General features: G+C 46.3%; 1 protein-coding gene across 1 annotated transcript; it reads right to left on the bottom strand.

The window, feature by feature from the left end:
- Positions 1 to 763: 763 nt before the first annotated feature.
- Positions 764 to 17,053, bottom strand: Dnaja4 (DnaJ heat shock protein family (Hsp40) member A4). The gene is made up of 8 exons (XM_046427942.2): positions 16,795 to 17,053; positions 16,296 to 16,434; positions 10,461 to 10,641; positions 8,417 to 8,521; positions 7,295 to 7,522; positions 6,038 to 6,268; positions 2,820 to 2,920; positions 764 to 2,723 (listed from the first exon to the last, which is right to left on the bottom strand). Exons 1-8 carry the CDS (start codon positions 16,875 to 16,877, stop codon positions 2,508 to 2,510), a joined length of 1,284 nt encoding a protein of 427 aa, XP_046283898.1. The 5' UTR covers positions 16,878 to 17,053; the 3' UTR covers positions 764 to 2,507.
- Positions 17,054 to 17,843: the final 790 nt, after the last annotated feature.

Raw genomic sequence — 17,843 nt, 5'->3', positions numbered from 1 at the left:
ATGGGAACAGTCTATGGTTTTACCTACCTGGGGATCCTTCTGTTTGGTATATTCAAAATGCCCCTTGCCCCCCCCCCCCTTCTTCCTATTAATTTCAGAGAAGTCTATAGCTTGCCAGTAGGTGTCAGAAGACAGGCTGTGTTCTTGTTGTGTTTGCAGTGCCTAGGCTCCAGACTGTGCCCATATACCTGAACTCTGTTGCTGCCTCAGGGCTCGCCTCCAAGTACCAGGCTTTTCTCTTCAGCAGTCTGCTTGAGACTTGCTCTGCATGTTAATGGGGAAAGTTTAAGTAGCTAACATGCTGATGCCTGTTACTTTTTATTGATCATATCTTCATGTGCCTGTGAAGCCATGCACTTTTCCTTCACTCCTCCCTGCTCCCTATTTTCAGAATGAAACCTGTGCTCTTTATTCATGGGCCCCTGCTCGATCTCCTGCCTCTACCATGCTCACCCTCCCATAATCATATTGTCTTTGCCATTTCCTCTGCCTACATGTCCTCCCCAGGGCCTTCAGAGGTCTGCTCCCTCACTGGTTGGGGGCTGCTCAGATGTCGGCTCCCCAGAAAGGTCTCTTCCCTTTTTTCCATTACTCTAGCTCTTCACCAAAGCTATCACTACCCTACATCTGTACTCACCCTTACCCCCGAAATATACGCCCCATGAAGTAGAAAACCTTGTTCCTTGAATCAGCAACACAACGTAAGCTGGCACTTAATCCACCATTCATTTGGTGCTCAAGAAAAAAGAAAAAGAAAAACCACTTGTCTCATACCAGCTCAATTTTAATTTTAAAGTGACAAATGTACAGGTGGAATAAAATTTTAAGCAACACCCTCCAGATTCCACGTATATAACAAGGAGGAGCTGATTGTAATTTTGCTCCATCACCAACTAAACAGTAGTTTTCTAGCTATAATTTATTAGGAAGTCACAGCGCAGAAACAACACCCTGGAGTCGTGGTCCATTTATAAACTGATTTTCACACAGGCTTAGTTGAAAGAATGATTTTAAGTCTGTCCTGGCCAATGGTCAAAGTGGGCATAGGGGGGCTCTTTTTGTACTTTGAACAAATTATGCCTCATTAGCCAGCAATGTTCTTTGGGAGCCTGGTCCATCCAAGCTGGCTTGCCCTGCCTGCCTTGGGTCTGATCAGGCCTTTGACCCTTGTAGGGGAGGTCCCTGCTCTGAGACAAACTCTCAAGTACCATATAACCAAATAAGGGTGGATCTGAGCCCAGCAGCTTAGAAGGTAGCAATTTTTATTCATGACTTGTAGAAAAGAAATGAATAGTAATGGCTAAAAGTTGAGGTAACTCCAATTCAAAGTGTAGTTTACCTGCCAGGAATAAAGTAATGACTACTGTTCCTCTAAACAGGCTATCATTTACAGTGGTAGTCCATTCAGACTAGTTCTTAATAGAACTTAGTGCAGTTCTCAGCAAATGTCACTTGAGCAGGAAGCCCTTTGTAGTATGGCTGTGCAATGAAAGGAATGATCCTTTGGAAAGGAGCTGAATCTGGGAAATGAGGTGGAAAATACTGAGACATTCTATGCCTTTCCAGACCCTCAGGTCATCTAGGGTCACCAGACAGGAGAATGTGTTGTGCCACAGGGCCAAATGACCAGCATTCTCCCTTGGCTTCTGCTGCACTGAGGCTGCTGGGCACATGGAAGGGTTAGTTTACAAGTAAGCACTTTGGTGGGAGAACATTGCAAAAGTTGTCAACAGAAAATCATTAAAACCACAAAGAACAAGGTGCAGGGGTCACAGGCAAACAGCTACATCGGCACATCACTTAAAACACTGGTTCGTCCTCACTAGGGCCTGGAAAGCTCAGAAAATTTCCTAGATGATCAGACACTTAAGAGCACACAGCAGTAGGAACTAGGTGGGCCCTGCAACTTTGGAGTGCAGCCCACTCCATGTGAACCAGGAATGGGAGCCAAGTCCAATCCACATGTGTGCTTTTATTCTTTAAGAGGTTCACCTGGAATCTAGATTCAGAAATGTCATATTAGCAGCCCTGAGATCATGCCCTCTAACTCTGACAAGGGAGGGAAAAGAGAAAAATCAGAATAGAGATAGGCCAGGACACCCACTTCGTGCCTTGGGAGTTTGCTAGGGGCTGAGTGCTGCTCTCTGGGCTGTGCTTTACTGTGGAACCACACTATATTAAAGCCACTAGAAGCACAAAGTGTCATTGTGGTCACTGGCATCTCCAATGTCCTGGAAGTGTAAATAAAGAGATTCCATATGCAGACTAGAGGTGATTTACACTTAAAACATTTAAATATAAATCAAGCTATAACTTAAATTACAACCAAAAAGAAAAACAGAAGAAAAAACCAAAAAGACGCTCAGCAATGGAGAATGCTGAACACATACACAGGACACCCCAAACACGAGGCCATTAAAGCGATGCCATTTTTCATTGTGCCAACTTTACATTCATCACGTGCTACTCTGGCCAGGCCACGCTGCATAGTGCCAAGTCATGCCACATCATGCCGTCTGGCACTGTACTCCGGCCCGGGGCCCATCGTCATCCTCCTCATAGGCCTCCCTGTGCTGGCGCCAGTTCTGCTCACTGGGATTGAACTCCTTCAGCTCCACCTGATCCATGTCCTCTGTGATCCTCACCTTCTGCCGGGGAGGGAGCAGAGCTTCCAGTTGAGGAAGCTTCTCCTGAGACAGCCACTGTTTTTCAGGGAAGACTACCTGTAAAGGGTAAGGGGCGACACAGGTGGTGCTTTCTTACCCTTTCAGGTAAGGCATTTAATATTATGTACTATGAGGTAAAATAAGTGCACTTACTAAAAACTGTATGATCAACGTTCCCTTTTCCAGGGGAGCTTTGTAGATCGGCATTCCCTCGTTGCGCACACATTTCAGGTCCCCATGCTTTATCACCTCACCTGCCACAGAGAAGGTTTAATTATCAAACAGGGAGACAGAGGAGGCCTAGATTGATTGGCCTCTTGTTGGGAAAGCTGGGCAGGCCCTAGAGGCCGTGCAGCGGTGGTGAAAGAAGAGGCCTCATTCAAGTCAGGCACTGGGTAAGGGCTTGGGAATGGGACTGGCCCACTCTTGCCATTCTGGGCTCCAGCAGTATGTCAAGGTAGCAACATCCTGACGCCTCCATCTTAAGGTAGAGGTTAAAAAAGGGAACTAGAAGTCAAAACACCCCAGTGCGCCTCAGGTGGGGCTGATACCTGCCCGCCTGCCTCTTCAGGTGGTCTGGACATCCCTACCATGAGCAGATGAGTGCTCCCAAGACTTAAACAAAGCTTGCAGCAGGAAGTCCAACCAGCCCCCACCACCTGCAGGTGACAACCAGGTTCCTGGGGAGGGAACTCCCAAGGTGGCTTTAGTCACTGCTGTCCCCCTCCTGGTTCCAAAACACTTGCTCTTCACTGGTGAGCTGGAAAGGTCTCAAATGCACCTGCTGGTTCTTCCAGACAAGATTTCAAGAGGCATCCCGAAAGCTCAGCATCCCACACCCAGCACTAAGCCTTTCCCACAGGTCTAAAAATGCTATTTCTCCCCAAGCAAGGAAAAGGAGAGGGACAAAAGGGCCTCTGAAAGTGGGCTCTTGATCTCAGTAGTGAAAACAAAGAAATGTTAGAAAAAAACAGGGACGAGGTGGAGAGGAAGCCAAACTCTAATTTATTCAAGCAGCCTCCTCCCTTGGAAAACAATAGGTCACAGAAGGGGACTACTCAAAAAGCAAAATCTCTTCCAGAGGAAATCTTTACAGTACATCATACAAGTTTTTAAAAATACACTGTGCCCATGACTCTATCCTAGAGGTCACTCATGGTAGGGCTCTGACTCAGACATGTCCCCCACAGTCACTGCCTGTGCAGCACAGTGACCTCTTAAGCTTTGAAAGGCTGCTGGGTGTTTTGCATTCTTGGTGATTGTGTTTTTTGAAACACTTGCTTTGTCTCTTAGTTCCTATCAGGTCCCACTCCTTACTAGTCTCAAGCCCCAATTCTCACACTTTCTGGAAAGCAGGGAAACCAGAGTTAGAGAAGGAAGACACCACAGTCAGGCCCTTCCAATACTAACACCCTTGTGTAGCTCCTAAGTTTTTCCATCACTACAGATTTTTGGTGGTGCTGGGGACAGAACACAGGCCAGCACCCCCCAGCAGCCACACCCCTGCCCAATCTCCTGATTCTCAGCAAAGCTCAAGCCAACTCGAGCACCTCTGCAGTTCAATCCCAGAGGAAAGGAGGAAGATTAAGAGGAGGATATGAAGGAACAAGAAATAAGCCAAAGTAAGAAAAGGAAAGAAGAAAGGACACGCACAAAGGATGAGAACAAAGAAAAAACAAAACCCCCCAATATCTCCAGCAGAAAGTTTTCTGGATATCCTGCCCCTCCTTATGCCTAAGCAGGGGAACTGCTTTCTTGGGATTTATCACTCCCCTCCCTTTAGGGTTCTGTACTCAGTAGCCTCACTTCTGTGCTTGGCTCCAAACTCCCTGGGCTGGGGTCCACTGAGAGGCAGCAGGGCCCAGTGCCAGGGAGCTCTGGTGGGCTGACGCAACCTCACATCGTCCAGTGTTGGCCAAAGATGGGCTCTTCCAAAGTTGCACTGGGATGCTGCCTGCCAGCCTGGGTTCTCAGGAGGCCTGGAATCAGGGCTGTGACAACATTAGGGGCTAGGCAGGGCTTTGTTTACAAGCAATGGCCTAGGGCCAGGTGTGAACTGTGATCCTCAATTTTTCTCCTCAAGTTGGGGGGTCACCTTGGGAGGACTATGTAATAGAGCTATTATAAAGGAAAGTATTTAATTTTTAAACTCCACACAAACTTTGTATTATGCTGCAGCACATTCCGCCATTTTCAGATGAAGTAAGTGTATGCATGTATATATACTCACAGAGAGCAAATGAAAAATCAAATCAAACTTATCTGTTAACAGGCAAGTTATATATGGGTGGGCCTTGTACTATTTTTATAGAGATTTTTCTAAGTTTGAAATTGTTTTTGAAATAAATTTTTTTTAAAAAAACACAAACTCTGATAAGGCTTAGAAATATAATTCAATTTCATATTATCCCCAGAAAAGGAGGAACTAGAAAAATGAACGAGGGGAAAGGGATAGAAAAAGAGCACAGGGCCATAAAGAGGAGAGCATTCAGAGAGGAGAAATGAAAAATGGGGAGAGGCACAAAAGGTGCAGAAAGTTGGCCAGGAAGGTGCACTGTGCCCCCTCCAATGGACTGCAGAGTCTTATCACCAGCCACCACTGCCATGGACAGGCTTATCAACTGGGAACCTCCCACCCAGTCCTGAACCCACCCCACTACCCTTTAGATGGACACTGGCAGAGCTATGATGGCCAGGAGCAGACTAGAGCAGCACTGGCTTCTCCCTAGCTCTCAGCCCCTGTAGGCAGGTGCTATGGAGCACACGTGAACATCCTGATCTTTAGTGAACATCAACCCTCCCAGGAGCAGAGCACCCTGCTATCTATTTAGGTGCCAGAAGGCCAAGCCCAGGCCCTCAGGACCACTTCCCACCCACAGGTGCCTTCTTCAAGCAGCTTCCTTTAGCTCCCCATGGGTGTGTGTGGACAGGCAGATCCTGTGGAAGCCTCTGGGGATAAGCTGATTAGCAGGTTTGTTTTTTTTTCCAGGAAAGTTCTACTTTAAAATGTTTTCATATGTAATTGACAGTATAAAAGCTAGAGGAACATGTGGGTCAATCAGCATCAATCCCACTACATAGAAAAAGAGCTCCTATCATCAGTTTTGTTTTTTATTACACAAAAAATGTTTGAAATGTAGCAAATTCCAACTAAGATTTTAGACCCCCCAAGATTCCTATTTGAGATTTCTTCCAGCTCTGAGGGCTTCCCCTCATCATAAAATTTTTAGTAATTAGTGATGACTTTCAAGTTAGAGAAAACAAAGTCACAACAACTTTCATAACAAAAGTCAGCCTTAGATGTGAAACTCGGCTCATGTGCTGGGTTATTACACCACCCACACACAATGGAAACACATTGGCAACATTACCTGATTTGGATGTAATAACAAGGGTTCGCTCATCCAGTGTTTTTATCGTCTTCTTGAAGCCACAAAGAGCTTCAGAAAGCTGAATTTTCATTTTCATGATCAAGTCATGGCCTCGTCTCTGAAAGACACTATGATCCTTCTGATCAAGCACAATTATGACATCACCAGGCTCCAGCTCAGGCTCCTGATCTCCTTCTCCATGAAATAGTATCTTTTGCCCATCTTTCATACCTATGAAACATCACCCCTTTCTGATTAGCCATTTCTCATAAAAACCATGCTTTCTCAAAGCTTTTGAAGAAGGGGTACAGAGTCCTCTGGGGGTTCTTTATTCATTAAATCTCCCAACTTTGCATGGGCATGGGGCAAGATGGGATACTGGGATTACCCAGAAAAGAGGGCCCTGGGCCAAACATGCAGCAGGGAGAGGGAAAAATGAGGCTCTCAGTCTGGTTCACTCCCTACTCCCCAGCCCCAGGCCCTGTGATGCTAAACTGAGACTGCACTTGGAGCATAAGTTAATCACCCAACTTTCTGATGCTACACATAGTATATGGCTCTGGGGACTTACCGGGACAAGGGAGCTAGCCTGCCCCTTTCTAATGCTTGGGTACACAGGCACAGAGTTCAGGCATGTTTAAATGAAAAGGCTTTAACAACACCTTTGAGAGTCTGGGGTTGGATTCTTTGGCTTTGGGTCTCATCTCTGATATGTTTGTTGGATTGGAAAGCCACAGAACAACCAGAGAATACTTGGAAAACAGTTGGGACTGTAACTGGCCTTCAAATGATGGCAGGAGGTAAAATGAATATCAAGGGAAAGCATAGTACTGGGTGGATCTGATACATCATAAGGAAAGTGTGGGGAGAAGGAACACGCAGCTACAAAGACTTCACAAGCTCTGGTGGCTAATGGGCAATAGAAATCATTAGGAGAAACATTCCAAAAAATTGCAAAGGAATGTAGAGACAACTAAACACATCTGGGGTTAAGAAAGACTTTCACAACATCAGAAAAACCTTAAAAAGAGGTTGTCTTCAGCAAGAAAACTTTAGCGAGTTTCATGGGATGAAATAATGACAAGCAGGGTCAAGAGAAGATGACCTGGAAATAGGAGGAATTCTGACACACCTTAATCTCTCTTAAATATGTGACATGGCGTATCCCACATCCCTGACACCTAACCCATGTGCCCCATAATTGGCATTAGGTAGCACTTCCAGCCAGTATGGAGTGCTAGTTCTGTACAGTCTCACCTTTCTCCACGTGTACCTCGATAATCTTCTTCTCGCGGACCACCTTGGCACCACTGCAGCTTTCACAGCGATCCTTGGGGTTGATGCGCTCGCCCTGGCCCTTGCACTCGATGCACACAGTCTGGATCTGCTGCACCATGCCTGGCCCAATCTGCTGGATGTGGATTTGCATCCCACGCCCCTTGCACAGTGGGCATTTCTCCACTGATCCCTTCTTCCCACCAATACCTAGGAGTGGAGGAATGACTAGAGTGAGAGCTGTGCTCTTCCCTTACGGCAGTCCCTCCCAGCAACACAGCAGAAGGGCAGTGACCCATAAACACTGGGTTGGGATTTTGACTCTTCACAACCATGAAAAGCAATATGGAAGAGTCTGTAAGAGTCTAGCAAGCATCAAGTAATAATATCTAGATGACGATATCTAATCTCAAACAACTGTGGTTTTGGCTGTGTCGATCCACATTTATTACCTTAGCTTCATGATGTGTGTTTTCTTAGGTACAAAAACACTCATGCCCACCAGTGGATGAGGAGGTCGGGGCTACAGAGACCGAAGGATGCAAGCTCTGCCAATGGGAGCGACTACCCAGCTCAGCCAATATTTTGTGTGATAACATGGGTCTGGGGACACCAGATTTGACTTGACTTGGAAATTCTGATTTTTAAAATTTATGTCAATTTCATTTACATTTAACTAAGGTGCCAAATTTAATTTACATTTAACTAAGATAAGATGCCCAGACTATTGGATTTTATAAAATAAATTTTACTGGAACCCAGACATGTCCATTCATTTATGTATTCTAGCAATTGAGTGGAGTATTTACAACAGACTGTGTGACCCACAAAGCCTAAAATATTTGATATCTCACTCATTACAGAAACTCTGCCAACCCCCAGTTTAGGTGAGCTGTCTTCATTTCAAAATGTTTGAAATAATTGTCAACATATTAAATAAATGTGCAGCTCCAATAAAACATTCAGGTAACCTGTTTGTAAACTCTGCTTGACCCTCACATTTTAGAAGATAAATTAGTTTTTCTCTTAACTATGATACAAGCTGACTTATTTCTAGATGCAAGGGATAAGAACTATGAGAATCATTCAAAAATTAATTTTTACCTTCACATTTCTCACAAATTACATTTTTCTGGAGGGCCAATTTCTTTGTGACACCATTATATAAATCTTCAAGAGTTACAGACAATTGATGTACCACATTCTTGCCTTACCAAGGGAGAAAAAAAAACAGTAATATTATATGAAGTATACCACCGTATTAACGTCTACCCACATGACCCCTGATTATAAGAAGTCTCCAGCACTAATAGCTGAGTCTGGGCCATTCAAGGCTTCCATCATGGCATCCACCCTTCTGGCCCTCTGCCAATTATAAGAAATAACGCCCTGTCTGGCTATGAGCTAATTACTCAAACATTTATAGAGATCAACAAAAAGACTTTCTAATATGAGGATAGGGAGAGATCACTAATTGAGAAACAAAAGGCAATGTTAACCCATGAAACTTGTTGACTGAGTCCTCCCCACGAAAGAAGCCTTATCCTCATAGATGAATGTGTGACAACCAGAGGCTCTGGACCTTTTGCTCTCTTGGGCACCAAGCTCTTTACTTTCCAAGCCCTTCTGTCAACTGGGGCCAAGTTGGAATTCTTTCCTCTGCCTAAATCCTGTTTCTTCGTTCAGGACCGTGGGCATCTGGTCCTCAGGTGGGAGTCTGTCTGCTCTCATGTTCTTCTAGTTCATGAGGCCAGACAGTAGACAGACTCTCCCTGCTGCCAAAGTTCTTGCAGTCACTGGGACAAGGTGTCCGGGTTTATTGGCTGTCAACTTTGAGAGATGACTTAATTAAGGGCGTGAAGTTTTTCATCTCAAGACGTGAGAGAGCTGGACAAGAAAAACCCAAGGTTTTAATCACGTCTACACTGTCGATTATATGAGCAGGCAACATACCCAGAGGACAGGGGAGGGATTTTTTCCTAATAAACACTTTGTGATTTTCAGTACACTGTGTTCACAGAATTTACGCCCAAGCTTTTTAAAGCTCAAAGTCAATTATAACGTGAGAACAAATAAAGCTTCATTTTTCCAGGAGCCTCTCACTGACCAGAACCACACTTGTTGGAGCCAATGCAGAGATCATTTCTTCTGATTTTATTCCTTATTGCAAAAGCTTAGTTATCTGGTTCCAAGATCCAAACAGACTGTCAGCAGTGAACTAGACAAGGGGAGGGGGCTAGATGTCATAGACTATAGATATCGGGGTGACAGCCCACACAGGCGCAAGAAGTGAGATGTAGAGAAACAAGAGCAAACCTTGGAACTCCAAAACTGTGGCCTGCGTCCACTCAGTTTAAAGTCCCTCATTCACTGCCTGGGGATCTAACTGATTATTATATTGCTTTTTTTTTTTTTCCTGAAAAGAAAGGCTGAAAGTCTGTTTAATAAGGATTTTAAAACATAAAATGTGAAGTAGCAACCCAGAAAACCCCCTGAGCAGACTGGGAAAATGAGTCCACACTAAGCACCATTGAGCCCAACAACCAGAATGAGAGGGCCCACAGGTCTGGCTCAGGTGGCGGGACCAAGAGACAGGGATGGTGGGTGGGCGGGAATTGACAAGACACTCTTGGTAAGGCTTCACCAGCAACCTCAGGAGGGGTCATTTATGTCTCTCAGGCACTTTGGTGTCTGACCCCACAAGAGAGGCAGAGACAGCAAAATGAATTTGACACTCCCTACCACCTCATAGTGGAGACTGAGCTCAGGGGCACTCTACACCTTTGTTAAGTTATATCCCAAGTCCTTTAACTTTGAGTCAGGATCTTGCTGAGGCTGACCTCAACCTCAAATTTGTAATCCTCCTGCCTCAGTCTCCCCAGTAGCTGATATTACAGGCCTACTTGATCTCTTCTTTTCTATCCACAACCCCATTCGCTCCTTCATATGTTGTTTGAAGAGTGTCAGATAAGTACTAAATATAATAAGGGATCCAAGTAGCCTACATATTAGACAAGTGATAAACTAAAGTTAACGATCCCCAAACACAACATTTGCACTATTTTAAAGCATGAGCCATTCAGATTATAGCAACATGTACAAGTTTGGAAACTAAAAATTTTGCTTACATTTCTTTAAAAGCATTTACCTCTTCTCTCTCTAGCCATCCGTCCTCCACCACCAAAGAACATGTCAAAGATGTCCATGGGTGAAGAGAAACTGGGGCTACCCGAGCCTCCTTCTTTAATTGCCTGTTCTCCGCCCTGGTCATAAATATCCCTTTTCTTTGGATCTGAAAGCACTTCATAGGCCTGGGATATGAGTTTAAACTTTAAAAGAAAAAAAGAAGAGAGAGATGTTTTAAAAGAGAGGCAGAGAGAGCAGAGGTTTGAGTTGTTTTATTAAGCAAATGCACCACAGAAAATGTAAAACAACCCCAGGGGCCCCTCAACTCAGTTCAAGTCCGAACATTCTCTGTTGGGACTCTGGTTTCATTCACTGCCTTTGTAAAGTGGGACACACAGGACAAACATTATGAAGGGACTGGTGGCAGGGACACTGTAGGAATATGGACAGAACGCAGGAGGGAGGAAAAGTCTCTTTCCCACTCTGGTTGCACCTGACAGGAGGAAATGGAACCTGGCTGGGTGACCCAAGACTGGCTAGGGCTTCATTTGTAACTAGGCACAGCCCAGGACTCCAAGTGCTATGATGGCCTTCAGCTCATGGGAATCACTTAACTAGTTTACAAACATGATATTCAACCACAGACATCTGTGAGCACTTAACCACAGGCCAGATTCTTGCTCTTCCCCACAAGTCCCATTGACACTACTTCACATTTGTCTCTCACATTTGTACCCCATGACAGACACGACACCCTATGTGTAGCATTCTTGCCCAAAATTTGTCACTGGAATTCAATTGGTAAGGTAAGAACCAGGGAATTCTCCAAAACTAAGACAGGAAAATTAAAAGTGGGTGCTCCTGGAGTGGATTTTACACAAGGGAAAAAATGACTAAATAGGACATTATTGGAACAAGTGGGGGTAATTCTTGCATTTGATAATTGTAAACTATAGATACTGAAAAGGACCCTAGGAAAAACATGTTGAAGTATTTAGTGCTGAATGGTTATGACATATGCAAAAGTTTTAGCCAACAGTAATAACAATAAAAGAGATTAAACAAACACGGCAGCTTATTTATAACTGGTTGAGCCAGGCGAAGAATATGCAAGTGTTCACTGTGCATCTTTAAAATAAAATCAGAATACTTAAACATGCACATTCTATCCCTTCTCCCCAACACCATCATCCACCATGGCTGAGCCTGTCTTCTCATGCCTGGACAGCAACCTCTTCATCCCAGCTTTCAGTCTGTTTTCTTTCCTTTTTTTTTTTTTTCTTTCTTTTGAGATATGGTCTCCCTAAGTTGTTTAGGGCCTCCCTAATTTGCTGAAGCTAACTCGAAACTCACAGTCCTTTGCCTTCATTTCCCGAGCCACTGGGATTACAGGTGTGTGCTACTGCACCCAGTTTTCAGTCTGTTTTCTATCCAAGCTAGTGAACTATGTCAATCACAGGTAGGGTACCAAGAGCCAGGAAAAAACATATCACCTCTGGAAGATCAGAGATCTGGCTCCCAAACCTCCCCAAGGTGGTCCAGGTCACTGGGATTAAAGCCAGTCCTTACTATCACCTAGAAACCCAAACTGACACTTTGCCTTTCTCTCCTCCTACCCACCCCCCAACCCTCAACTCTGCTTCAGCTTTGCCAGCCTCCTTGTTCTTTATCACTACTCACAGCATGTGCCCCCATGGTCCCTTGGCTGAGCACAACCTCCCGCATTCACCTTGTTCAAGTGTTCACCCAAAGTCTACTTTCCCAGGGAGACCTCCCCAACAACCCAGCTTTAAAACTGCAAGTCCACCCTAGGTCCTCCCAACCCCTTCCCTGCTTCATTTTTCTACATGATATTACATTTCTACCATGTATTGTTCATGCTGTACCCCCCACTGCAATGCAAGCTATGAGGACCAGGATTTTTGTTAGCTTTGCCCACAGCTGCATCCCTGAGCCTGCAACTTGCAACTATGTCTGCTATGTGAACAACAGTTGATAAATATTCATTAAATGAATGGCTCAATTCTGGAAATTTAGAAATTAATAAATGAGGTTAAGACTTGGCCTCTGGAAACTACAATTTAGTCTGAGAGCACATAATTCCTACAAAACATAGCGGGGGAAGAATGTGCCATGAAGAAAAGAGTACAGAAATTGACAGAAATACTAGGTCATCCCTTATTATACAGATTCCTGGCCAAGATCTAATAAATAATACATAAAAGCCAATAAGTAATAGCTAACAAAAAAAAAACTGGACAATTAAGTCTGATGGACAATTAAGCATCAGGCTGGGGTTGTGGCTCAGTGGCAAGGCACTTGCACATGTGGGGCACTGGGTTCAATCATCAGCCCCACATAAAAATAAACAAAGTAAAGATACTGTGTCCATGTATAACTAAAAAGAAAAAATTAAAAAGACATCAGCATCATACACATGACAGATATGTTAATTCTCATGGTATTTCTGCAAAGAAATAGGTATCATACACAATCATCCCTTTCTTTAGTTAAAAAAAAAAGAAAAGAAAAGAAAAGAAAAGAAAAGAAACAACTGAGGCATAGGGATAAGGTGCCTGGTTCAGAAGATCAGAAAGCAAGTAGGCCAGGCTGCCCCTAATGAGTTTCTGGGCCTGTATGTATAGGTCAGGGATTATGGAAGTATGCTCCACAGGAACTAGAAACTCTCATCAAATACCTGGATACTTCCAAGATACTTGGATTTAATAGATGAATCTAAGAATGGGAAAGGAATGCCCTGTCGCTTAGGACACTGAATCAAAGGCCAGATGTCACATGGGAAGGGGCCTCCAGCTGACAGCAGTGAGCCCTCCCACCTACCCTTAGGGCACTAGCACTCCAGGGTCTAGTTTGGCTCCTGTCTGGACCTCTCCTCCCAGTGGGAGATTAGGGGTTTTGACCAGCTCACTTTTCAGACTATGGTCTTTGGCCACAGAACCTTAAAGGAATGACTATACAAACTTGGGGAAAATGGCCTTGAAGATGACACAGCAACTTGGAAAAGTACGTATGATAAAATTTTAAGTGAGGAAAGAGAGTGAAAAAAGTTCATGTACCAGGATGACTATGTATGATCACTCTGTGAAAATCTTCTTGGAAACCCTCAAAGGGTAATCAGGATGTGTTTTCTCAGTGGCTTTTCCTCTGTATTGTGAAACTTTCTGCACTGTTAGAGTTTTTACCTTGAAAATCTATTACTCAAACTCAGTGTTACAATGAAATTGATTAAAAGACCAGACTCATCTCAACAGGGTAACAGCCAAAGATACACCTCCTCTAAAAGGGACTATTTTGCTGACTTGCCATTCTCGACCCTGTCTTGCAGAAAATCAGCCACAGAGAAGCAAGTACAGACTCCATGCAGAGCAAAGCATCTGACAACAAACACAGGCTGCCCAATGCTTAGCAACACAGGACAACAGGGCAAAAAACAAAGACCAACACCCCAATGGCCTTCTCAGTTGGCCCACAGCAAGGTGGAAAAGGACTGGCTTAATCTATTTTTGAAGAGACATTAATAATACAGTGAGAACAGGTGAAAAAAATAAAAAGGTTTCACCTGTGGTCGATAAAGTGGACAAGGGCTACATATAGACTGCACCAAAAAACAGAAGATCTGCACACTGTACCCAGCACACAGTAGTACCAAAACAAGAGGTAGTTGGTGAATGAATGAATGAATGAGCCCTTTCTGGGGAACCTGACAGCAGAATTTCTATTAACTGTGTCCACAGTCTCCCCATCCCTTTTGAGTTCTAATCAAAAGTCCACTGGCCTCCCAATCTCCCTTCACTGCAATTTCCTTTCCAACCTGTGCCTTATAGGTATCTCTCTCCTCCAACTTAGAATATTTTAAAATACATTTCTTCTCATGACATTGTTTATTCATTCAGCCAGGTGACAAACACTATAGCACCTCCATGGCACATCTAGAGGTAGTGGGTAGTTATCAAACAAGTAATCATCATTATATGAGGAGGAGGACTGGGCCACTGCATCAATCTGTGAGTCAGAGACAGCCCTCTGGAAGATGTCTTAGCTTAGAACTAAAAGAAAAGGTTTTGTTCCCTTCATGAAAGGTAGGGAAGGGACAGTATTCTTGGCAGTGGGCACATCAAAAACACTCCCCCTACCAAAAAAAAAAAAAAAAACAAACCCAGAGGGACCTTGCTAGACCTCACTGCTAAGAGCCTCATTTATGTGACACTAATTCAGGGCATGGCTATGAATAAATATTAGTTTCAAACAAAGCAAGTAATCATCCTGGGCAGGTATATTCAGGGTGAAAGCTACACACAGGTAAAGGGCAAGTCTAATTTTAGTTTTTAAAAAGAAGCTTCAGAACACCAAAAACACACTCATATCAAACAGCATACACACCACCATAAACCTACTCTTGGGAGCACTGTGAGATTTGACCTGAAACCAGGGTCAGAAGGCTTTCCCTCACATTGCTATTAGTGAGATGGCTGAAACATGAAATTAGAAGCCGAGAAGCCCTCCTTAAAGGAGACTGTCAGCAACAGACTACAGTGAAATTAGAGAGCAAGTCTGTGAATCACCGACAGCATGTAGAAAGTCAATGACTTTAAAAGCTACAGTAAGCCACCTAAATATAGACAAGAACACAAGTGGGTAACAGACAAATGGTCTTACAGGGAAGCATTTTCAACTTGTGACAGCCACATTCGGCACATGTGGCTAAATATAAATATTCTATCACTGTTGCCACCCAGCCAACCTTCTTTAAGAAGCTTGCTCCAGCTTGGAATTAGGAATGCAGACAGGTATTTTAGTCATTTCCACAGGTCTAAATGCTAGTTGGGTGATTGGTGGTTTCAAAAGTGGCCCAGCTGTCACTGCTATCAGCTACTACAACACACCCACTCCCAAGACCCACCAGGGGCATACAAAGTTTTGTAAGAAAATGACAAGAAGTGAAGGGAGAGATGGGAAGGCCAACAAGCTTTACTTGCAATGCCTGATCCTTCAAGTTATCTACACAGGTGGATCATATCCTCCTTTAGGAAAACAAGCAGAATGTCCGTTTCTGCAAACAGGATGAAAAAGTTTAATTTAGATCTCTAATATGCACACCATTTTCAGCATATTGTTGGTATTTATGGTCAACTGTGGGTCATGTGCCACAGGAAACCTGAAATATGCATTTAGGTGGATGTGACAAATTACAGATCTCTCATCCTTAATACAGAAAAGGTGATTGACAGCTAACAGGCAGGAGGTAGGCTCACTGGCCAAACCCAATCATTATCAAGAACCTCATCCTTGGGGTTTATGTATCCGTGGGGAATATAAGCACAGCAATACTTCAAAGCCGGTGGTGCCCAGCAAGCACACAACTTCTGGGGATGCGTGCCTGTTTTCTGGGTTTGCCGCTGCCTCTCCTACAGAAATGTGCGCAAATCCCATGTGAGCAGGGCCCCCACGGGTCAATCCCAGCGCCTCCCCCAGGTCTGGCAAACACGGTGGATAGGGGCTCCACAAACACTTGTGGAGGAATGGAGGAATGAATGAGCTGTGCAGTGGTTCAAGAGTGATACTAATCCCTCAGGCCCCTGGACCTCCCGCATCCTCAACCTAGCAAGCAGGGGCTCCGCCAAGTGCCCTCCACTGACTGCACCGCCTCGGCCTCGGGCCACCTCCCGCCTGGCCCCGGCCTGGCCCCGCTGCGGGTGGAGCGGCGCCTGGCAACAGCCTCCCCAACGCGGCTCGGGTTCCCCGCCGCCTTCAATAATTCACAGCCCAGAGTCTTGCAGGGTTGAATAATTCCAGAAGACCCCAGCGCCCCGCGCCGCCCCCTCGCGCCGCCCCGCACCTTCTCGCCCTCATCCGGGTTCTTGTCCGGGTGGTACTTGAGCGCCAGCTTCCGATAGGCCTTTTTGATCTCCTCTGGGGAGGCGCTGGGCTTCACCCCCAGGATGTCATAATACTGGGTCTCCTTCACCATCTTGTCTCTGCGGGGCGGGGCGGGCGAGGCCGGTTAGCGCGTCCCGGACGCCCCCCGGGCACCTGGCCCGCGCCCCCGCCGCCCGCCTGCGCGTCACGGTCACGGTCACGGTCACGGCCGTCGCCCGGGGGCTCCCTCCCGCGCGCCCGCGCCGGGCCGACTTCCCCGCCGGGTACCGCCGCACTCGAGCCGCCGGCTCCTCCGCGGCGGGTTTTATTCGGCGCCGGCGGAAGGTTCCGCAAAGAGACAGTGACGCCACAAAGGCCCAGAACCTTCGCGGAGGTTCCGGCGGCGCCTGGGGCTCCTCAGCTGCGCGACACGGCGGGTTCGCGGCCCGGCCCCCCGGCGCCCGGCCCCGCGCGCTCACTCGCTCTCCTCCGGCGCCTGCTCCTCAGGCGGTCCACTGTCCGACTCCCCGGAACTCCAGTTTTGACTGCCGCCGCGGGCCATGTTGGGGGACTTTGAAAGTGGCTTCGGCGTGGAGGCGGCCCTCCGACGACCTTCCCGCCGCCCCGAGGCCGCCCCCTTGCTCTTTCGTGGGTCCGTGGGGCTGGCGGACTGTAGGATCGCGTGGTCTGGAGGGCCGCGGCTGCGGAAACCTTGGGCCGAGCTGTTGGACTGCGAGAGCTTCTCCCTGCGGTCCCCACCCGACTTCTCCCCAGGGGTGTGGCCGCCCTCTGTTCGGTCACGACTGGGATGCGCCCTGAGTACTGCCTCGGATTGTTGCATTTTACGGGGGGCTTGAGCGGGAAGGGGTCCTCTGCCATGGTAGCGCCCCCTTTGCCAAGGGCCTGCAGCTGCTGGGTCCCCCTGTGGCATCTTCAAGGATAGAATAAATAGCCTTTCCAAATATATGCAGTGGTCCTTAGGTGGTCCCAGGTGTGAAAGGTGGCCTCTGTACTGTCCACAACTGGGAATCAGTCCCGTAAGTACCAACGTTGGCCAGTGACGTCCCACAGCTGTGAGCAGTGACGCCCATCAGATGTGAGCAGCAACGTCCCCCAAGCCTCCCAAGGGTGGGCAGTGACCTCTCTTCTTCCAGCGGTGGGAGACCACCCCTCCCCTCCTCACTTGTTAGTGTACAAACCACTAAGGCAGTTAGTGGTTTGTACTGGGCTCAGTGTTGGGTATACAAGGAAGACTCGCAGCTGGACCCTGACAGTGTGCTGTACCACCCGAGACATGACCTGGAAGGGTGCGGTATTAGGTCCTCGACTTCTCTAGGCCGCTCTTAGCCTGTGCCCCAGGGGCCATGATGAAGAGCTGCTGTGGAATCATGGGTAGAGAGAGAAATAAGGCCCTCTCTTCTCTGGCTAGCCTTGGTTTCTGCAGGTGCAACACTATCCGGGAGTGGAAGGCCCCTGCTTCCCTCCCTGAAATCCCCTGGCCTCGTGTGGGGTCTTATAGCTGAACCCG

Source organism: Marmota monax, unplaced genomic scaffold (genome assembly GCF_021218885.2).
Source record: "Marmota monax isolate L192 unplaced genomic scaffold, Marmota_monax_Labrador192_F-V1.1 WCK01_AAM20220418_F8-fsc00111, whole genome shotgun sequence".
NCBI classification, from domain to species: domain Eukaryota; kingdom Metazoa; phylum Chordata; class Mammalia; order Rodentia; family Sciuridae; genus Marmota; species Marmota monax.
This window is presented reverse-complemented; position numbering and strand designations above follow the sequence as displayed.

Coding starts and splice junctions, on each gene's coding strand:
- Dnaja4 (XM_046427942.2), bottom strand. CDS start 16,877: ATGGCCCGCGGCGGCAGTCAAAACTGGAGTTCCGGGGAGTCGGACAGT. Junction 2,921..6,037: donor TGTTATTACATCCAAATCAG/GTAATGTTGCCA, acceptor TCTCTGTGGCAG/GTGAGGTGATAAAGCATGGG. Junction 2,724..2,819: donor CGTTGATCATACAGTTTTTA/GTAAGTGCACTT, acceptor TACCCTTTACAG/GTAGTCTTCCCTGAAAAACA.